Source organism: Bactrocera dorsalis, chromosome 1 (genome assembly GCF_023373825.1).
Source record: "Bactrocera dorsalis isolate Fly_Bdor chromosome 1, ASM2337382v1, whole genome shotgun sequence".
Taxonomy (NCBI): domain Eukaryota; kingdom Metazoa; phylum Arthropoda; class Insecta; order Diptera; family Tephritidae; genus Bactrocera; species Bactrocera dorsalis.
In genome coordinates this window covers 47,205,508-47,228,522 of record NC_064303.1, presented here as the reverse complement: position 1 = coordinate 47,228,522, position 23,015 = coordinate 47,205,508, and the positions used below count along the sequence as shown (strand labels likewise).

The window sequence follows — 23,015 nt, the reverse complement described above, 5'->3', positions numbered from 1 at the left end:
CATTTACCGGACAACATTATAGCTGACTGCGGAGGCAACATTACCGCTGTTATATCTTGTATTGATGCACCAATGGTAACGTTCTGTAAAGAAGCCGAAACTGAAACTTGCGCACAAAGCCTACACTCTGGCGCAGTAGCGCACTGTGCCACCAAGCCCAGCGACTTATCCCCCATTGTCGTCGTCGACGATGGTATAGTTTTGATAAACGATGCAATAGTTAAGGCTAGCATAGATAATGGCCCTGAAATATTTATTAATGGCACTTATCTTGTTACATTCGAACGCACCGCTTTTATCAATGGCACCAAATACGTTACTCTCAATGGATACCCGAAGAGACTCCCACAACAGTCTGCCTCCGCACGGATCAACATAACCTCCCATCATACCCTACTAAGCCTACCATTTCTTCACAAGCTAAGTGAAGTAAACTTGCGGCACATCGCTGAATTACGCATACGAACGATTGCTGCACCACTGATAGCCGCAATAATTTGTGCCACGATCGCCGTAATGCTTGCTGCATCAATCATCTTACTAAAACGTAGGCGGCGAAGAGAAACTTCTAAGGCAGTGCGTCAAGTGATGGAAAGGTTGGGTATGGCCGAGGACGACCATGTTTTGAAGGAGGGAGTAGTTAACAATAGTTAACGCACTGAAGCGCTCATGCTGCCAAAAATTGCAAGGCAAGCAGTCTGCATCGGTCACTTCATGCGCGACCAAATTATGTAAACAAAACAACATGCTGGGTTAGCTGTAGTAATTCGATCAGTTCGATACATGAGCGTGGGAAGTGCCTATGCAAGCAATAACGTCGAGCAAACGGCAGCAGCGACGGCAAAGATAGGAGGTTAGCAATAAGCTTGCAAATAATGAAATAAATCAGTTTTAGTACGAAACTCAACGTGTTAGTATTTTTCTCAAAAATAACTTAACTCTGGATAGTCGACAACACCGTCGCTATCCTAAAGGAGTAATAACAAGAAGATCAGAAATAACTAGTGTGAATATCATCTTCAAGAATAACTTAACTCTGGATAGTCGACAACACCGTCGCTATCCCAAAGGAGTAATAACAAGAAGATTAAAAATAACTTATATTCTCCTATTTTACACTTAGAACTAATATAATTATTTGTCGCACCTGTATCAATTAAAATATTAACAGATATAACTGTCGTTTGACACCGCCTTTGGAGACACGGTAATCCTTTTATTCTCCTAACAAAGCACTTCCTTATTCCTTCCTTCTGTGGGCGAGTGATTGTAGATCTTCGTATCTCGTTGTACCTTGTAGCTGTTGTAATTTTTTGAAGAAGGAATTTTTCCGCGTTTTGCTGCTTGTTGATCTTCTCTGAGCGGGATTGATTGTTGTATTGTGTTCGTCGTACGTGTTGACGAGGGTAACCTACCTCCATTGGTTCTTGGCGTAGTTGGTTGTTGTATTGTCCCTGCACATTTGGGTGATATCTCCTTCTGTCATAACTACATGTTCCCATTGTCGGGTGATGACTATATAATGTGCCGTTGTATACCTGCTGTTGAGCCCAGTTTCTTGGTTTACATATTCTAACATGGATGCAAGACCTTGTTCTCCTGACATCTCTATCTTTGAGAGTGCGAGATTCAGTCCTTTGCCGATTTTGCTGTGATATTCTGATAGTGTGCGTCTTCCATGTGTAATCTTCTTCATATCGTCTAGAAGCACATACAATGGTAGTTGATTAGCTTATGTGTAGTCAAGCCTGTTGTGTTGTGGTTAATTAGAATATTTGCTACATCCCTAATATTTTTTGAGTGTATAATTGAACCACCAATTGGAAGAAGGGAATAATTACAAAAAATTCGAACCGAGATAATTAGAAAAACCTGATTTACTCTCAACGTATAGATCAAATACCCATGATATCTTAAAATGAAAGTAAACATTGTTGCCGATAATATGCTGTAAAAAAAAATATTTTATGTAAAGAAAAACAAAAGTTAGGGTAGTTTGAAATTCTTAGAATTATTCTCTTTTTCCAATTTATGAAAATAAAGACACAAATATTAAAGAATATTAGCATTTATTATACTAATAACATAGAAAAGATATTGTATTAATCCTCATCTATATCAGCAACATCCAATGTGGTTGTGGGACAAGTCAAAACCAAATCATAAAACGTCTTATACTCTTCAGGAATGTATGGTATGATTTTTCGCACATCATTAATCTTTTTTTCGTTTATAGGTAGTTTTGATCGGTATGCTTTTTCGCCAGGTATTTTAGGAGTAGTTCTTGATTTTCGGAGCAAAAAAGATGTCTTTACAAATCCGTCAATGAATTTGGAACAGGTTAAGTAACCTTTATTACCACTATTGTACTCAAAATGTTAATATTTTGATATTTTAAAAGATGTACTTTTATCTATTGACTTGCAGGTTTTCTTCTAGAACGGCTGCCATGTTGTTTTAAAATTCAATATGTTCTCTTTATTAATGGCTTCAACCAAAAATCCCTTGCTTTTAGCTTCTGAAATCAAGTTTTTGTACTGAGCTGGGACGTATATTCTATCTTTTCTTCTAATAAGTCTCTTGGCTGTTCCAAAATGACGATCACATTGCAAAAAGGAATGTCCTCGCACCGGAAAGTATTGATATATTTTATCAAAACGATTGATTGATACGAGGGTAAAAAAAAAACCTTATAGTGTGTTGTTCCTATTTTGCCCTCCTCAGGCATCGCTAAAAACTTGATCTAAGCAGCCGGCTAACCAGCCAATCAAATTCAGTTATTACTAACGGTTTAAGTGAATAAAAATGTCAAATTAAAATTACCTTTAATTGTATGACAAAAGGTTGTTAGTTGGAAGAAAGAAATAAATCCATGATTTATTCCCTTCTTCCAACTTACATTTTTTTGGCCGGTAGTTTTACAATGGCGTTTGACCTTTTTATTTCTTTTTTCACCCTGACGCGTAGTTTTACGATTGAAAAGATATGAGTAAAAATCTATTTCGTCAAAAACGGCTTTTATTCCCTTCTTCCAATTGGTGGTTCAATTGTAAAAGCTGAATAATAGTTCGGGTGGCTACAAAATTTTTTGGTGTTAATCATAAATTAACATGCCCTTTTTCTTATTTATCTGTACTGAATCTAATTTACAATGAAGGAGGGTATGGCTTCAAATGTTTTTAAATTTATAAGGTTTCCGTTTGTTTTGTTTGGTGTGAGTTCTTCATGATGATCTATCGTAGTGACTATCTGAGAGAATTGTTGCTCTTCTAGTGTATTCACCTTTAATTGTGTGTTATTTGGAGCCAGTGTAAGTATTTCTAACTGTGCTGTTGCGAGGTCCTGAGCTATTGCGTCGTCTTGTGGCATTGGGCGCATAGAATTAAAAATTTGTTGGCGTTTATCCCGTGAGTTCAGCGGAAGGATTGTCTTTGAAGCCAGGAATTTCTTATTTCACTTTTTATCGGTTTAGGCTACCTGCTATTTGTTGGTTTATTGGTTTGTTTATTAAGCGACTGCACATTCTTGTTATACAAGTATCTCACTTTTTAAGAGATTGGTTTATGCTTTTCTTCAAAACCGTGGAATCTTTATTTTATTATCCTCTAGTTCGAGGATATTTGGCTACAGTCAAGAGTTAGACCGGTTTGAGCCTTCAGTTAATATCGTTTTAACGATATGAGTTAAAAAAATATATTTTTACTGCTACGTTATCACTTGTTTGTTATTGTTTAGATGCGGTGGTGGTTATCGCAGGGGATTGCTCCATTACCAGATGTTTGTTATTCAAATGTTGAGAATTCATTTCTTGATAATGCATGTTTGGTTGTTATTCATTAAGCTTAGTGAAAACTTTGCTTACGTGCTTTGTGACGAAGTCATTTACTCGCGTGGGAGAGTTTGTCGGAGCCTCTTGCGGGACATTTTCCAGTTTGTGTTCCTGGGATTTCTAAAGGACTTTCTAGGCGCAAAAACTCTGACCAGACTTAACCCTATATACCTATGATCAGAGAAGGAGTGTTCGTCAAGAACCTCCTCCTGCCTGCAGTCACAAATGTTGGAGAGTTTCGACTATTAAAAATGAAGGTTTTCCCTAAAATGAAATCAAATAACGACTCACCTCTGTTATTAGTGTTCGGACTGGCGTGTACGCACAGATTAACCAGCGTTGTTCATATTTGGTAAAAGAAATTCCTTTGGTTCATTTAGGACTATCTTAAAGAATCTGGTTCCACCTGTATGTATTTTTTGCCAGCAGCTTGTAACTATTCGTCCTCAGTCTGGAGATGCCGTTACTCTTCAGCAACGGTTCCGGGATCAGGACGACATCGACTTTGTCTAGTTTTAGAGAGCAGTAAATTGGCAGAGGCCACTTTCGCATATTGGAAGTTAACTTGGAGGAATTTCATCATTGAAACTCCCTCCGGAAGCGTTAGTTCAGTTAACGCTTGGTTCGAACCCACTCAAACAGCTGTTCGAGACTGAAGATGGTGTCGACAATAGACAAGCCGTCCCTTAGAACTCGTTACGTCCGAAAGACTCAGGTCATTCTCCATGGTCGTTCGACCACTTCCTGTCATATCCGCCGCATCTGAAGCCTGAGCGTCATTAGCTTTGGCATCCCTCGGGAGTATCCTGAGGACCATCCTTTTAAACCCATAGCTTATAGCTCCTTGGTTTTGCTGAGATGACCAGCGGACTAGGCATTTAGCAAAATCAGCGCTTTCCAATATGATTCCACGGTTCTCTCCATTCTTCAGCCACCAGCCTGGCTTCCTTTCTAACCTCCCTCAACCCTGCTAAGACATCTGATCACCATGCTTATCACCGTAGCGTTCCACGGTATCGGCATTACTGCGTTGTCAGTTTTGACATCTCTTTACTACACTTTGTCACCTTTGCGTCAAAGTTTGTTTTTTTAGTGTCCATGCAAATAGGGTACCACTCAGAGCGGCTAGCATACAGCCTCTTTCCACAACTCCACTTCATCAAAAGTAAGATTTTGCAAAATGACGCTTAAGGATTCAACTCTAGGTTAGGTTAGGTGAAATGGCTGATCAAGAGAACGCACATAGACTAATAGAAGTAGTCGTTTGTGAAGCCATTGAAAATCGAACTCCCGTGTTCGGACTTAGATATCGGCAAACCGTTTAGTATCCAAAACAAATTTCCAGAAGCGCTTAATTTCTATGCCCGCCAGATCGGCGGGTAGTCTGAAGCTATGTGCCACCAAGTGTCAAAGTCTTGACCTCCCAAAAGCAGGGCAGTCAAGAAGGAAGTGCTGGCTAGTTTCTACTGCATCTTCTTCCAAGCAGCTTCTGCATGCGGCGTCCGGTAAGATTCGCAGTCTTACAGCATGTATAGGGCAGTGGCCCGTCAGAGCCCCATCATTAATGAGAGGGTAGCCTTACTGAGCCATCTTCAAGAATAACTTAACTCTGGATAGTCGACAACACCGTCGCTATCCCAAAGGAGTAATAACAAGAAGATTAAAAATAACTTATATTCTCCTATTTTACACTTAGAACTAATATAATTATTTGTCGCACCTGTATCAATTAAAATATTAACAGATATAACTGTCGTTTGACACCGCCTTTGGAGACACGGTAATCCTTTTATTCTCCTAACAAAGCACTTCCTTATTCCTTCCTTCTGTGGGCGAGTGATTGTAGATCTTCGTATCTCGTTGTACCTTGTAGCTGTTGTAATTTTTTGAAGAAGGAATTTTTCCGCGTTTTGCTGCTTGTTGATCTTCTCTGAGCGGGATTGATTGTTGTATTGTGTTCGTCGTACGTGTTGACGAGGGTAACCTACCTCCATTGGTTCTTGGCGTAGTTGGTTGTTGTATTGTCCCTGCACATTTGGGTGATATCTCCTTCTGTCATAACTACATGTTCCCATTGTCGGGTGATGACTATATAATGTGCCGTTGTATACCTGCTGTTGAGCCCAGTTTCTTGGTTTACATATTCTAACATGGATGCAAGACCTTGTTCTCCTGACATCTCTATCTTTGAGAGTGCGAGATTCAGTCCTTTGCCGATTTTGCTGTGATATTCTGATAGTGTGCGTCTTCCATGTGTAATCTTCTTCATATCGTCTAGAAGCACATACAATGGTAGTTGATTAGCTTATGTGTAGTCAAGCCTGTTGTGTTGTGGTTAATTAGAATATTTGCTACATCCCTAATATTTTTTGAGTGTATAATTGAACCACCAATTGGAAGAAGGGAATAATTACAAAAAATTCGAACCGAGATAATTAGAAAAACCTGATTTACTCTCAACGTATAGATCAAATACCCATGATATCTTAAAATGAAAGTAAACATTGTTGCCGATAATATGCTGTAAAAAAAAATATTTTATGTAAAGAAAAACAAAAGTTAGGGTAGTTTGAAATTCTTAGAATTATTCTCTTTTTCCAATTTATGAAAATAAAGACACAAATATTAAAGAATATTAGCATTTATTATACTAATAACATAGAAAAGATATTGTATTAATCCTCATCTATATCAGCAACATCCAATGTGGTTGTGGGACAAGTCAAAACCAAATCATAAAACGTCTTATACTCTTCAGGAATGTATGGTATGATTTTTCGCACATCATTAATCTTTTTTTCGTTTATAGGTAGTTTTGATCGGTATGCTTTTTCGCCAGGTATTTTAGGAGTAGTTCTTGATTTTCGGAGCAAAAAAGATGTCTTTACAAATCCGTCAATGAATTTGGAACAGGTTAAGTAACCTTTATTACCACTATTGTACTCAAAATGTTAATATTTTGATATTTTAAAAGATGTACTTTTATCTATTGACTTGCAGGTTTTCTTCTAGAACGGCTGCCATGTTGTTTTAAAATTCAATATGTTCTCTTTATTAATGGCTTCAACCAAAAATCCCTTGCTTTTAGCTTCTGAAATCAAGTTTTTGTACTGAGCTGGGACGTATATTCTATCTTTTCTTCTAATAAGTCTCTTGGCTGTTCCAAAATGACGATCACATTGCAAAAAGGAATGTCCTCGCACCGGAAAGTATTGATATATTTTATCAAAACGATTGATTGATACGAGGGTAAAAAAAAAACCTTATAGTGTGTTGTTCCTATTTTGCCCTCCTCAGGCATCGCTAAAAACTTGATCTAAGCAGCCGGCTAACCAGCCAATCAAATTCAGTTATTACTAACGGTTTAAGTGAATAAAAATGTCAAATTAAAATTACCTTTAATTGTATGACAAAAGGTTGTTAGTTGGAAGAAAGAAATAAATCCATGATTTATTCCCTTCTTCCAACTTACATTTTTTTGGCCGGTAGTTTTACAATGGCGTTTGACCTTTTTATTTCTTTTTTCACCCTGACGCGTAGTTTTACGATTGAAAAGATATGAGTAAAAATCTATTTCGTCAAAAACGGCTTTTTTTCCCTTCTTCCAATTGGTGGTTCAATTGTAAAAGCTGAATAATAGTTCGGGTGGCTACAAAATTTTTTGGTGTTAATCATAAATTAACATGCCCTTTTTCTTATTTATCTGTACTGAATCTAATTTACAATGAAGGAGGGTATGGCTTCAAATGTTTTTAAATTTATAAGGTTTCCGTTTGTTTTGTTTGGTGTGAGTTCTTCATGATGATCTATCGTAGTGACTATCTGAGAGAATTGTTGCTCTTCTAGTGTATTCACCTTTAATTGTGTGTTATTTGGAGCCAGTGTAAGTATTTCTAACTGTGCTGTTGCGAGGTCCTGAGCTATTGCGTCGTCTTGTGGCATTGGGCGCATAGAATTAAAAATTTGTTGGCGTTTATCCCGTGAGTTCAGCGGAAGGATTGTCTTTGAAGCCAGGAATTTCTTATTTCACTTTTTATCGGTTTAGGCTACCTGCTATTTGTTGGTTTATTGGTTTGTTTATTAAGCGACTGCACATTCTTGTTATACAAGTATCTCACTTTTTAAGAGATTGGTTTATGCTTTTCTTCAAAACCGTGGAATCTTTATTTTATTATCCTCTAGTTCGAGGATATTTGGCTACAGTCAAGAGTTAGACCGGTTTGAGCCTTCAGTTAATATCGTTTTAACGATATGAGTTAAAAAAATATATTTTTACTGCTACGTTATCACTTGTTTGTTATTGTTTAGATGCGGTGGTGGTTATCGCAGGGGATTGCTCCATTACCAGATGTTTGTTATTCAAATGTTGAGAATTCATTTCTTGATAATGCATGTTTGGTTGTTATTCATTAAGCTTAGTGAAAACTTTGCTTACGTGCTTTGTGACGAAGTCATTTACTCGCGTGGGAGAGTTTGTCGGAGCCTCTTGCGGGACATTTTCCAGTTTGTGTTCCTGGGATTTCTAAAGGACTTTCTAGGCGCAAAAACTCTGACCAGACTTAACCCTATATACCTATGATCAGAGAAGGAGTGTTCGTCAAGAACCTCCTCCTGCCTGCAGTCACAAATGTTGGAGAGTTTCGACTATTAAAAATGAAGGTTTTCCCTAAAATGAAATCAAATAACGACTCACCTCTGTTATTAGTGTTCGGACTGGCGTGTACGCACAGATTAACCAGCGTTGTTCATATTTGGTAAAAGAAATTCCTTTGGTTCATTTAGGACTATCTTAAAGAATCTGGTTCCACCTGTATGTATTTTTTGCCAGCAGCTTGTAACTATTCGTCCTCAGTCTGGAGATGCCGTTACTCTTCAGCAACGGTTCCGGGATCAGGACGACATCGACTTTGTCTAGTTTTAGAGAGCAGTAAATTGGCAGAGGCCACTTTCGCATATTGGAAGTTAACTTGGAGGAATTTCATCATTGAAACTCCCTCCGGAAGCGTTAGTTCAGTTAACGCTTGGTTCGAACCCACTCAAACAGCTGTTCGAGACTGAAGATGGTGTCGCCAATAGACAAGCCGTCCCTTAGAACTCGTTACGTCCGAAAGACTCAGGTCATTCTCCATGGTCGTTCGACCACTTCCTGTCATATCCGCCGCATCTGAAGCCTGAGCGTCATTAGCTTTGGCATCCCTCGGGAGTATCCTGAGGACCATCCTTTTGAACCCATAGCTTATAGCTCCTTGGTTTTGCTGAGATGACCAGCGGACTAGGCATTTAGCAAAATCAGCGCTTTCCAATATGATTCCACGGTTCTCTCCATTCTTCAGCCACCAGCCTGGCTTCCTTTCTAACCTCCCTCAACCCTGCTAAGACATCTGATCACCATGCTTATCACCGTAGCGTTCCACGGTATCGGCATTACTGCGTTGTCAGTTTTGACATCTCTTTACTACACTTGGCACCTTTGCGTCAAAGTTTGTTTTTTTTAGTGTCCATGCAAATAGGGTACCACTCAGAGCGGCTAGCATACAGCCTCTTTCCACAACTCCACTTCATCAAAAGTAAGATTTTGCAAAATGACGCTTAAGGATTCAACTCTAGGTTAGGTTAGGTGAAATGGCTGATCAAGAGAACGCACATAGACTAATAGAAGTAGTCGTTTGTGAAGCCATTGAAAATCGAACTCTCGTGTTCGGACTTAGATATCGGCAAACCGTTTAGTATCCAAAACAAATTTCCAGAAGCGCTTAATTTCTATGCCCGCCAGATCGGCGGGTAGTCTGAAGCTATGTGCCACCAAGTGTCAAAGTCTTGACCTCCCAAAAGCAGGGCAGTCAAGAAGGAAGTGCTGGCTAGTTTCTACTGCATCTTCTTCCAAGCAGCTTCTGCATGCGGCGTCCGGTAAGATTCGCAGTCTTACAGCATGTATAGGGCAGTGGCCCGTCAGAGCCCCATCATTAATGAGAGGGTAGCCTTACTGAGCCATCTTCAAGAATAACTTAACTCTGGATAGTCGACAACACCGTCGCTATCCCAAAGGAGTAATAACAAGAAGATTAAAAATAACTTATATTCTCCTATTTTACACTTAGAACTAATATAATTATTTGTCGCACCTGTATCAATTAAAATATTAACAGATATAACTGTCGTTTGACACCGCCTTTGGAGACACGGTAATCCTTTTATTCTCCTAACAAAGCACTTCCTTATTCCTTCCTTCTGTGGGCGAGTGATTGTAGATCTTCGTATCTCGTTGTACCTTGTAGCTGTTGTAATTTTTTGAAGAAGGAATTTTTCCGCGTTTTGCTGCTTGTTGATCTTCTCTGAGCGGGATTGATTGTTGTATTGTGTTCGTCGTACGTGTTGACGAGGGTAACCTACCTCCATTGGTTCTTGGCGTAGTTGGTTGTTGTATTGTCCCTGCACATTTGGGTGATATCTCCTTCTGTCATAACTACATGTTCCCATTGTCGGGTGATGACTATATAATGTGCCGTTGTATACCTGCTGTTGAGCCCAGTTTCTTGGTTTACATATTCTAACATGGATGCAAGACCTTGTTCTCCTGACATCTCTATCTTTGAGAGTGCGAGATTCAGTCCTTTGCCGATTTTGCTGTGATATTCTGATAGTGTGCGTCTTCCATGTGTAATCTTCTTCATATCGTCTAGAAGCACATACAATGGTAGTTGATTAGCTTATGTGTAGTCAAGCCTGTTGTGTTGTGGTTAATTAGAATATTTGCTACATCCCTAATATTTTTTGAGTGTATAATTGAACCACCAATTGGAAGAAGGGAATAATTACAAAAAATTCGAACCGAGATAATTAGAAAAACCTGATTTACTCTCAACGTATAGATCAAATACCCATGATATCTTAAAATGAAAGTAAACATTGTTGCCGATAATATGCTGTAAAAAAAAATATTTTATGTAAAGAAAAACAAAAGTTAGGGTAGTTTGAAATTCTTAGAATTATTCTCTTTTTCCAATTTATGAAAATAAAGACACAAATATTAAAGAATATTAGCATTTATTATACTAATAACATAGAAAAGATATTGTATTAATCCTCATCTATATCAGCAACATCCAATGTGGTTGTGGGACAAGTCAAAACCAAATCATAAAACGTCTTATACTCTTCAGGAATGTATGGTATGATTTTTCGCACATCATTAATCTTTTTTTCGTTTATAGGTAGTTTTGATCGGTATGCTTTTTCGCCAGGTATTTTAGGAGTAGTTCTTGATTTTCGGAGCAAAAAAGATGTCTTTACAAATCCGTCAATGAATTTGGAACAGGTTAAGTAACCTTTATTACCACTATTGTACTCAAAATGTTAATATTTTGATATTTTAAAAGATGTACTTTTATCTATTGACTTGCAGGTTTTCTTCTAGAACGGCTGCCATGTTGTTTTAAAATTCAATATGTTCTCTTTATTAATGGCTTCAACCAAAAATCCCTTGCTTTTAGCTTCTGAAATCAAGTTTTTGTACTGAGCTGGGACGTATATTCTATCTTTTCTTCTAATAAGTCTCTTGGCTGTTCCAAAATGACGATCACATTGCAAAAAGGAATGTCCTCGCACCGGAAAGTATTGATATATTTTATCAAAACGATTGATTGATACGAGGGTAAAAAAAAAACCTTATAGTGTGTTGTTCCTATTTTGCCCTCCTCAGGCATCGCTAAAAACTTGATCTAAGCAGCCGGCTAACCAGCCAATCAAATTCAGTTATTACTAACGGTTTAAGTGAATAAAAATGTCAAATTAAAATTACCTTTAATTGTATGACAAAAGGTTGTTAGTTGGAAGAAAGAAATAAATCCATGATTTATTCCCTTCTTCCAACTTACATTTTTTTGGCCGGTAGTTTTACAATGGCGTTTGACCTTTTTATTTCTTTTTTCACCCTGACGCGTAGTTTTACGATTGAAAAGATATGAGTAAAAATCTATTTCGTCAAAAACGGCTTTTTTTCCCTTCTTCCAATTGGTGGTTCAATTGTAAAAGCTGAATAATAGTTCGGGTGGCTACAAAATTTTTTGGTGTTAATCATAAATTAACATGCCCTTTTTCTTATTTATCTGTACTGAATCTAATTTACAATGAAGGAGGGTATGGCTTCAAATGTTTTTAAATTTATAAGGTTTCCGTTTGTTTTGTTTGGTGTGAGTTCTTCATGATGATCTATCGTAGTGACTATCTGAGAGAATTGTTGCTCTTCTAGTGTATTCACCTTTAATTGTGTGTTATTTGGAGCCAGTGTAAGTATTTCTAACTGTGCTGTTGCGAGGTCCTGAGCTATTGCGTCGTCTTGTGGCATTGGGCGCATAGAATTAAAAATTTGTTGGCGTTTATCCCGTGAGTTCAGCGGAAGGATTGTCTTTGAAGCCAGGAATTTCTTATTTCACTTTTTATCGGTTTAGGCTACCTGCTATTTGTTGGTTTATTGGTTTGTTTATTAAGCGACTGCACATTCTTGTTATACAAGTATCTCACTTTTTAAGAGATTGGTTTATGCTTTTCTTCAAAACCGTGGAATCTTTATTTTATTATCCTCTAGTTCGAGGATATTTGGCTACAGTCAAGAGTTAGACCGGTTTGAGCCTTCAGTTAATATCGTTTTAACGATATGAGTTAAAAAAATATATTTTTACTGCTACGTTATCACTTGTTTGTTATTGTTTAGATGCGGTGGTGGTTATCGCAGGGGATTGCTCCATTACCAGATGTTTGTTATTCAAATGTTGAGAATTCATTTCTTGATAATGCATGTTTGGTTGTTATTCATTAAGCTTAGTGAAAACTTTGCTTACGTGCTTTGTGACGAAGTCATTTACTCGCGTGGGAGAGTTTGTCGGAGCCTCTTGCGGGACATTTTCCAGTTTGTGTTCCTGGGATTTCTAAAGGACTTTCTAGGCGCAAAAACTCTGACCAGACTTAACCCTATATACCTATGATCAGAGAAGGAGTGTTCGTCAAGAACCTCCTCCTGCCTGCAGTCACAAATGTTGGAGAGTTTCGACTATTAAAAATGAAGGTTTTCCCTAAAATGAAATCAAATAACGACTCACCTCTGTTATTAGTGTTCGGACTGGCGTGTACGCACAGATTAACCAGCGTTGTTCATATTTGGTAAAAGAAATTCCTTTGGTTCATTTAGGACTATCTTAAAGAATCTGGTTCCACCTGTATGTATTTTTTGCCAGCAGCTTGTAACTATTCGTCCTCAGTCTGGAGATGCCGTTACTCTTCAGCAACGGTTCCGGGATCAGGACGACATCGACTTTGTCTAGTTTTAGAGAGCAGTAAATTGGCAGAGGCCACTTTCGCATATTGGAAGTTAACTTGGAGGAATTTCATCATTGAAACTCCCTCCGGAAGCGTTAGTTCAGTTAACGCTTGGTTCGAACCCACTCAAACAGCTGTTCGAGACTGAAGATGGTGTCGCCAATAGACAAGCCGTCCCTTAGAACTCGTTACGTCCGAAAGACTCAGGTCATTCTCCATGGTCGTTCGACCACTTCCTGTCATATCCGCCGCATCTGAAGCCTGAGCGTCATTAGCTTTGGCATCCCTCGGGAGTATCCTGAGGACCATCCTTTTGAACCCATAGCTTATAGCTCCTTGGTTTTGCTGAGATGACCAGCGGACTAGGCATTTAGCAAAATCAGCGCTTTCCAATATGATTCCACGGTTCTCTCCATTCTTCAGCCACCAGCCTGGCTTCCTTTCTAACCTCCCTCAACCCTGCTAAGACATCTGATCACCATGCTTATCACCGTAGCGTTCCACGGTATCGGCATTACTGCGTTGTCAGTTTTGACATCTCTTTACTACACTTTGTCACCTTTGCGTCAAAGTTTGTTTTTTTTAGTGTCCATGCAAATAGGGTACCACTCAGAGCGGCTAGCATACAGCCTCTTTCCACAACTCCACTTCATCAAAAGTAAGATTTTGCAAAATGACGCTTAAGGATTCAACTCTAGGTTAGGTTAGGTGAAATGGCTGATCAAGAGAACGCACATAGACTAATAGAAGTAGTCGTTTGTGAAGCCATTGAAAATCGAACTCTCGTGTTCGGACTTAGATATCGGCAAACCGTTTAGTATCCAAAACAAATTTCCAGAAGCGCTTAATTTCTATGCCCGCCAGATCGGCGGGTAGTCTGAAGCTATGTGCCACCAAGTGTCAAAGTCTTGACCTCCCGAAAGCAGGGCAGTCAAGAAGGAAGTGCTGGCTAGTTTCTACTGCATCTTCTTCCAAGCAGCTTCTGCATGCGGCGTCCGGTAAGATTCGCAGTCTTACAGCATGTATAGGGCAGTGGCCCGTCAGAGCCCCATCATTAATGAGAGGGTAGCCTTACTGAGAGCAAAGAGATCACTAGATCTTCTGCGATCTATCTTGGGCCTAAAGGCCTTTGCGACCGCGCAGGTACCAATGCTGGACCATCCCTGACCGAGCAGCCGCGAGGCCCAGCTATCCAGTAGTAGAGAACAGGAGGATACAGGTGCACCTACCCGTTCCCATTCTACCGATAGCGATTCTAGGGTGCCTTTCCTTGCCAGCTCATCAGCCTTACAGTTACCTACGATTCCGCTGTGGCCCGGCACCTACACAAGTCTTATAATAAAAGCTCTCGCCGCCAGAGACAGTGACGCCAGACACTCTTCGACCAACCTTGAATGCACTGGGAATGCGTTCAAGGCTAGTATCGCCGTTCTGCTATATGAGTGAATGGTCACTTCTCTGAAGGTGGACACTCTTTTGAGCAGCATATCTGCTGCTACCTTGATGGCTGCAACCGCAGCCTCGAACACTGCAATAGTCGGGAAGTCTGAAGCTGGATTTTATGGAGAGCTCCCGACAGTAGACCCCTCCACCAACCGTCCCCCTAAGCTTCGACCCATCCGTAAAGAAGCTTACTGCCCCTCTCCTCCAGCGACTTTTTCCCTGCCAAACCTCCCTCGTCGGTATATGTGCAGGGAAGGAGCCACCGGAGTTCGATATGGCGACTCCACGATCCAGATGATCCGGAATGCAGTCAAAGCTTGTGAGGATATCCGAGTATTCAGATGCACGCCCCTTTAGGAACCCAGACTCCCTGAGCCTAATAGCCACCTTTGCGGCCATACACCTTCGGGCAATATCCACCGGCGTTATGTTCAGGATTGCATTAAGTGCGATGGTTGGGGTGGACTTTAATGCACCGCACATGCTAATGAGCGCAGCTCGTTGAACGCTCTCAAGTTTCTTTGCAAGTGTGGTCTTTTGCAAAGCCCTCCACCACATGAAGACTCCATAGAACATTATGGGCTTGACTGTGGTGTCATAAAGCCAGAGTACCACCTTCGGTGAGAGGCCCCACCTCTAGCCAATAGCTCCTCTACAGCAACATAAGGCAATCGATGCCTTTTTGGCTCTTTCCTCGATTTTCGGCTTCCATGAAAGCTTCTCATCCAGGATGAGCCCTAAATACTTCACTGTATCCGCCGGTTGCAAGAGGATACCTCCCAATAGCGGTAACGGCGCCTCCGGAATCTTGTACCTTCTACTAAACAAAACCATTTCTGTTTTATTTGGAATGATGGCAAGTCCACTTTCGACCGCCCATTTTGTTACGACGCTGAGATATCCCTGCATCAATTCATACACGGTGCTTAGAAACTTTCCCTTCACCATAAGTGCTACACCGACTGCATAGGCAATCACCTGACAGCCAAGATCCTCTAGCTTTTTAAAAAGGTCGTTAACGACTAGGACCCATAGAAGTGGAGAAAGAACACCTCCACCCCCTCCCCCCCTTGAGGGGTTGCCCTGCTTACACTTCGCCGCGCGCTCGCGCTACCCCATTCTGTTTCGACCACTCTGTCGCACAGGAGACTGAAAATGAGGTGCTTGAAGTTCGATTCAACCTCAAGACCGTCTAGTGCAGCTACGACTGCCTCTGGCAGGACATTGTTGAAAGCTCCCTCAATATCAAGGAAGGTCCCTACCGCGAAGTCATTACCCTCAATTGTTTCCTCAAGCCACGACACGATAGTGTGCAAGGCAGTGTCCACTGACCTTCCTTTACGATACGCATGTTGCGCTCCTGATAGATAGTCCCTCGGAATGCGCCTCCTTAGATACCAGTCCATCAGTCTCTCTAAAGTTTTTTACAAAAACGAGGAGAGACTGATGGGCCTGAAATCCTTGGCCGTGACGTGGGAGTCCCTGCCAGCCTTCGGGATGAACGTAACCCTGAATCGTCTCCAGGCCCCCGGGATGTAACCTAATCTGATGCAGTTCGCATAGATCGGTGCCAACCAGCCGTATGATACCTTAACAGCCTGCTACAGCTGCGCTGGTATGATGCCGTCCGGTCCCGGGGACTTGAACGGTTTGAACGAATTTATTGCCCAAGTCAAGTGACGCTCATCTAGAAGGTCGACAAAAGCCGTGCGGTCAGCATTCAACGCTCCGAAAGATACCTCCGTAGAGGACGTGTTACTAGGGAAGTGAGCACCAAAGAGCATCTGTAGTCTCTTCAGGGTTTTTCGCGAGAATTCGCCTGAATCTAGAGGACTCGTGAAAGCCCTCCACTTTTTCGCAGAAACTCTTCCACGAAATCATCTTAGCCCTTCTTAGCTCGGACTTGTATATCGAATGTCCTGTTTTATACAGAACCCAATCATCGGGTAGTCCACTCCTACGGGCCTTGTTGAATAAGCGTCTACAGGACGCCCTAATTTCCGAGAGCTCCAAAGCCCACCATTGAGGTTTATTTCTGCCCTTCGGTGTTTTCAATGGACAGGAGCTCTCCAGTGCAGTGTTGCACGCCGAGCTGAAGGCTTCGACCCACCCATCCACCACGTCGGCTGTGGCCAGCGCGCCCACCCCTGGTGCGCGTGGGAGAGTTTGCCGAAGTCTTCTGCGGTAACCTTCCCAGTCCGTGTTTCGGGGATTTCTGAAAGATTTCCTAGGAGGACCTTCTCCGTCAAGACTCAACCCGATATATCCATGATCAGAAAAGGAGTGGTCACCGAGAACCCTCCAGTTCGAGATCAGCGGGGCAATCCTGTGTGAGGCTAGGGTGAGGTCGAGAACCTCCTCCCTGCCTGCGGTCACAAAGGTAGGAAAATTTCCCCTATTGCAGATGCAAAGATTTTCGCCAACTATAAAATCAAAAAGCGACTCACCTCTAGTGTTGGTATCCGAGCTCCCCCAGATCGAAAGTCGCGAGTTGGTGTCCGAGCCGATGATGACATCAGCACCATTCCGGGACGCTTTATCCAAGGTCCTCCTTAGCAATGCGGGAGGCGGCTCCACCTCTTCGTCGTGAGGCATATACGCAGCGACTAGCCAGATATTACCGGTGTCGCACTCTAGCTTTGCTGTAACTACGTCAGCGTTGCTGAAAACAGGTAAAAGAAATGCCGTTAGTTTCTTGCTCCAGACGAAGCAGTAGATTGGCGGAGGTCGCCTTTGCGTGATGGAGGTTAATCTGGAGGAATCTCATCCTTCAGACTATCCTCTAGGAGCGCCAGTTCAGCGCTTAAGTCATGATCGACCCTCACCTCCTCAAAGAATTTTTCGAGGCTGAAAACGGAGTCGCCGATCGACGATCCGCCTCCAGTACTCGCCACGTCCGAGAGGTTTGGGTCGTTTTCCGTGGTGGCTTGACCATCGCTAACGCCTACTCCCTTCTCCCCTGCATCTGCAGCTAGAGCGCCATCAGCCCTGGTATCCGTTGGGAGTACCTTCAGTACTACCATTTCGAACCCATAGCTGATGGCTCCCTTGATTTTGCTGAGAGAACCGATGGACTCCGCGTTAAGCATTATCAGCGCTTGCCGATATGGTTCATCGGTTCTCTCCAGCCTTATAACCTTCAACTCTAAATCTAACTAAAACTGTTATGACCGCCTCCGGCAAAATATTTTTGAACGATCATTCTATAACTAGAACGGTTCCCACCTCGCGTTCCTAATGGCTTTCTCTAGCACAATAATGCGCACGACAGTCTACCGTTCTACTGAAAAATGTGCTGCTGAAAAATGGTTTCTCAGAATTCGACTCCTTATGTGTCATTCGATTAGCCACTCCCCCATTGGTCATTCCAGGGATATGAGTTCGCCGGTAAGAGATAAACTAAAGTTTTCCTATGCTACTCTACTACTACTGCTAATGGTCCATGACACGCTAAGCTCAAATAACCAACGAGATTCTTTCAGTTTCTTCGCTGTGGATTCCAATTCGTACTATTTGCTGGAGGCCTCATGAATCCAACATAGGTTATGCTCTGAAATTAAACAAAAAAAAGTGGGATCTCCTCACGGTAATATTTCTAAAATTTTATAATACCAAAAACAAGTAAAGAACAGCGGATGCAACCGAACATTTTAAACTTTCTCGGTTTGATGGATCAAAGCCGTAGGTATGTTTAAAGGCGTTTATTAACTTTATTAATTTAATCATTTACTTTCATTACTATATTCTATTCCAGTTGTGCCATAGTTATATTAATAGCAGCCTAATGAAGTCAAGTGAGATGTATGTATATGATATACTCGTAAACTCGATTCATATTTATAGTATTATATCGGGAAGAATTTCATTCATCTTCAGCGGTAAACCACCTCATGTTTAAGAAACCATGGTCACTTAATTGTTGTGAAATGACAATAATCCATATTAATCAACATAAACGATTTAAAGTTAAGGTGCAAAGTCGAAAATCACTACATACATGACTAAAAGTATATTGTGATTTGATTAACTTTTGACATTACTACCCTGCAAGACGGAGGTAATAGATTGCACAAACACATTGAAACATTCCCAGCTGCTCACCAACACTGTTACATCTTGTGCAATTTTCGATTGAATGAGAGAAAACGTAATTAAAAAAGAGAAAAACTGTCGACTTTCAAGCTTATCGAAATATTAATATGTTAAAAGAGAAAAAAAGATTCTCAATTTTTCAAGAAGAAGAATTAATAACAGAAGCTGGGAAATTCTAGTCTAGAAATCAAATTTTGGGCAGTTTTTTGAATTTTATTTAAAAAAAAAAACCAAAAAATATTTTTACTATCCATTTTTTACGGTGTTTTTATTGATATCTTAAGAATACAGAAAAAAAATTACAAAAAAATATTAAAAATTAAAATAATTAGAGGGGGGAGACACAGGTGTAAAAATCAATGGCGCATCCTGGTGACATTGATCCTGACTCTCCTGGTGGTCTGAACAAAAAAATCAAAAGAAATTCTTAATCAGAAAGGATGCTGTTTTAGTCCCTACCTCAGGGAACACGAAAAAAAACTTTTTTTGAGAAATGGCGACTGCCTGAAAATAAAAAACCATTTTTTATGCTTTTTTGAAATCCTGATTTTTTTTAATATTAAAAATAAAAATTTTGACGCGATGCTGGTAGGAACGATAAAGGATTATATAAAGAAGGCTCACACAAAATTTCAAGTAAATCAGTTGTATAGAACTTGAGAAAATGCCGGTACCGTGTGCAAAAAAGTAGGTTCGAGAAAAACGCGCTTAAAGAAGTGAGTCCGGCCGAACCAGGCTAGGTACTGCGTCACTAAAGTAACTGTAGCTCTTAAAACCATTTTAATTTTTAAAAGTCCTTTGGAGAATATGATCTTAAGGGTCTAAACTTTAAATATATGAAAAAAATCGAATTTTTCAAAATTCTAGAGTAGAATACACCCTTAATTTTGGCGTTTCAACAAGCTTTATCTTTGAATAAGTAAGCTCTTATTTAATAAATATTTTAATTACAAACAATTATTCGTATTTTAAATATACCTACATATATGTATATAGAAATCAAAGCGAATGTTTTTAGCTAAAACTTTCTTTTTTGCATCTATCTATCTATTTAAAGTTGGGGGCGCTTAGTAGATACAACAGTATAATAATAAAGTTAGACAAAAGAAGAAAAATAATAATATTTTTTTCTTTACTACAGTTACCCGATTGTTGTGTGATAAATGTTTTGAGGCGCTATTCCAACAGTATTTCCTAAACGTTGAAGGACAAGGCATCGCTGGATCAGTGTTTAACACCACACACACGCCAAATATCGATATATGATTGCAATTGTGCAAGCATATCGTGCGCATGTGGATAAATTCGATGCCTTGTCCTTGAATGTTAATTAAATGCAGTTGGAATAGCTTTCTAAACCTTTATAACGACAATCGGGTAACTGTCGTAAAGAAAAAAATATTACGGGTCTTCAGACCGAACTTGTTAATCTGGTAGTTCGGTAGTTGATACTTCGTTAAAACACTTAACTGTGAACAAACTTTTTGCTACACATCAGTAGTGAGTGTAAATTTCGTTTCAAAACAGCTGATTCAATTATATTAAATACTTACTTTTGAAAAATATGTCAAAAAATAATTTGTAGTAGACAGCAAACGTATTTTTTTCGCAATGAATTAAGTTAACTTTTGAGGCAACAACGCAAACAAAACAGCTGAGTGATGTTATCAAGTAACAAAAAAACTATCATGCTTGCCAGTCTGGTACTTCGTTACTCGGTAAAACGATAATCTGTTAATTTTACAAAAACAAAACCCACGTAAAAAACTACCGAGTAACGACTAACGAATTAACAAAGTTGGTCTGAATACCAGTATTATGTTAGTAAAATTCGTTATATTAAAGCTATTTGTGACAAGCACAGTTGTCACATCTCGATGCCATAGGTGATATAGCAAAGTTTCTCTTTCATCATGCAGTTACAATGGTAGCGGTTTGGTTAAACGTATAAACACCAAGGAGCTGTAACATAAGAAGAAAATTCATAATTTTATTAAGCATTTTTTGTCTAACTTTATTATTATACTAATGTATGTACTAAATGCCACTAGCTTTAAACAGATATCATGTGTTATTACGGCCAGCAATGTCCAGTCATTTTTAATTAACGTAATTACATTATTTTTCTCAACCCTTCAATGGATACGTGGGATATTCTGTTAGCAGAATAGCAGCAGCAGGAAACATAACGTCCTGTAAAAGTTTTGCAATGTACACATTTACGAGTCTTTCTCACCTTGTTAAGCTGCAATAAAGAAAGTTTTAGTTAAAAAAGATCACCTTGACTTCTTTCTGTAGGTATATTTAAAAGAATTATTCGTAATTAAAATATCTATCAAATAAGAGCTTACTTGTTGAAACGCCAAAAATAATAAAAAATGCATATTTCCCAGTTTCTGTTATTAATTCTTCTTTCGATAAGCTTGAATGTCGATAGTTTTTCTCTTTTTTACTTACACTTTCTCCCGCACTTAAAGAAAATGTAACAGTGTTGGTGAGCAGCTGGAAATGTTTCAATATGTTGGCGCAATCTGTTACCTCCGTCTGGAGGGGATGTTAATATCAAATAAAAACGCTCTTTGAGTTTCACTAAAAAGATTGACCGATGTATATTTTTATAGTCAAACGGATGTTTGAAAATTCTTATATTAATTATATGGGAATGATTAACCCAATAAAAATGGCACACATATTTTTTGAAAAAAAATCATAACTTCCTGTATCTCCCACTGTGTGTGCCTCCGTTGCACAGGCTGTGGCAACAGGAGAACTTTTCGATGTAGGATTGAATATTATCTGAGGCTCTCCCACCTAGCCGGCGAATGCTATGTGGGACTAGTGGCTTTTCGCAACTAACTCTTATATTTAAACTTCTGTGCAATCTGTGATCCGCCCGAAAAAAATAAATTTTTATTGCTACGCCGAAATATGTATGTACACTTTACTGATATTCGTTAAACTGCATCTAATATAAGATCTTACAACTATTTATACTAGTAAAATGCTGATTTGCTGGTGGCAAATTGTTTGTTGTTATTGAGATGCTGTTATCTTTTTATCACTTGTTTGTTATTGTTGAAATGCGATTGTGGTTATCACAGTGGATTCTTCCACTGCCAGATATTTCTTGTTTACATGTTGATAATGCATATTTGGTTATTATTAATGATACTTAAACTTTGTTTACGTGCCATGGGACGAAGTCATTAACTTGCGGCACCCTGTATATATTAATAATGGCTAGGATATGTAAATATCATTGCTCCTATTTCACTATTGAATTATTAAAGAAACGTTATGCAACAATTAATTTTATATTATATTATTATATTATATATTAAATTTTATAACAATATTTAACCACAGTATACATATATACTGTTACAAAAGTAGTATTAAGTTGTATTTGTATTGCTATATGCATCCCTTATTATGAACAATAGCTGTAGGTATATGGAATAGCATTTGTCTTGTTGTAGACATCTGGCGCCGCATTGTCTGCTTGTCTACTTAAACAATTGCTGAGTCTGGCGCCGCGGCTGTCTGCTTGCGTCTGGCGCCGTATAGCATTATGTTCTGGTAATTTCCAGACGCAATATTCTAGAAGGACACGTCGGCATCAGCGAGAAGTGCGTGGCTATATAAGCCGTTGCAGCGCCAACGTAATCAACCAGTGCTAAGAGTAAACTGTTATAGTGTAGACGAGTTGTAAAATAAAGAGTTGTTGAATTGAATTAAACGGCTTTTAGTTTTATTTGTCAATCCAGAGATACGAACCTAGTAAAGTAAAACTAGCAAGGAGTAAATTCGTAACAATTGGTGTCAGAAGTGGGATTGTCAAATAATCCAAATTCAAGATGGTTAAATTCGGAGAATTGAGAATTCAGCAATTAAAAAAGGAACTGGAGGAGCGTAATTTGCCGATAAGCGGGCAAAAGGCGGATCTGCAGGCACGATTACGTGAAGCAATGGAAGCGGATGGAATTAATGTGGACGAGTTCGAATTTGATGGGCCAGAAACTTCTACAAAGGTAGAAGAAAAAGTAGAAGAACAACGAACATCATCAAGTGTAGACACGAACATGCTGTTAGTGGCTATTAAGCAAATAATAGCTGAAAACACATCACAGTTAAAGTCTTGCCTTACACAACAAATGACTGAAAATAATACGCAGTTAGAAAAGCGTTTGGTACAACAGATTACAGAAAGTAATACACAAGTGCAACAGAAATTTTCAAAATTGGAAGACGAATTATGCACGTTAAAAAATGACGAAGGAAATTTAAAATCAGAAGTTCTTCAATTGAGTAATCGGATGCGAGAACTGCAACTGCATGG

General features: G+C 39.5%; 1 protein-coding gene across 3 annotated transcripts; it reads right to left on the bottom strand.

Moving 5' to 3' along the window:
* Positions 1 to 942: 942 nt before the first annotated feature.
* Positions 943 to 21,866, bottom strand: LOC105227631 (uncharacterized). Of its 3 annotated transcripts, none has more exons than XM_049446141.1 (5): positions 21,028 to 21,866; positions 17,410 to 20,921; positions 17,032 to 17,246; positions 1,416 to 1,701; positions 1,225 to 1,357 (listed from the first exon to the last, which is right to left on the bottom strand). In XM_049446141.1, the coding sequence occupies exons 2-5, from the start codon at positions 17,517 to 17,519 to the stop codon at positions 1,225 to 1,227; spliced, it is 744 nt and encodes a 247-aa protein (XP_049302098.1). In that variant the 5' UTR covers positions 17,520 to 20,921; positions 21,028 to 21,866. The 3 variants fall into 3 exon arrangements, 2 of the variants coding, with proteins under 2 accessions (XP_049302097.1, XP_049302098.1); XR_007421194.1 differs by lacking the exons at positions 1,225 to 1,357; positions 1,416 to 1,701 and adding exons at positions 4,940 to 6,103; positions 9,952 to 10,505; XM_049446140.1 differs by lacking the exons at positions 17,032 to 17,246; positions 17,410 to 20,921; positions 21,028 to 21,866 and adding exons at positions 5,550 to 6,103; positions 8,523 to 9,929 and having other exon boundaries at positions 943 to 1,357.
* Between the last annotated feature and the right edge of the window lie 1,149 nt (positions 21,867 to 23,015).

What these genes read in the sequence shown, in the direction of transcription:
- LOC105227631 (XM_049446140.1), bottom strand. Translation starts at nt 5,904, where the DNA reads ATGGGAACATGTAGTTATGACAGAAGGAGATATCACCCAAATGTGCAG. An exon ending in TAATATTTTAATTGATACAG is followed by an intron (nt 1,702 to 5,549) that starts GTGCGACAAATA and finishes ATGTGCTTCTAG; the next exon opens with ACGATATGAAGAAGATTACA. An exon ending in TACGCCAAGAACCAATGGAG is followed by an intron (nt 1,358 to 1,415) that starts GTAGGTTACCCT and finishes AATCCCGCTCAG; the next exon opens with AGAAGATCAACAAGCAGCAA.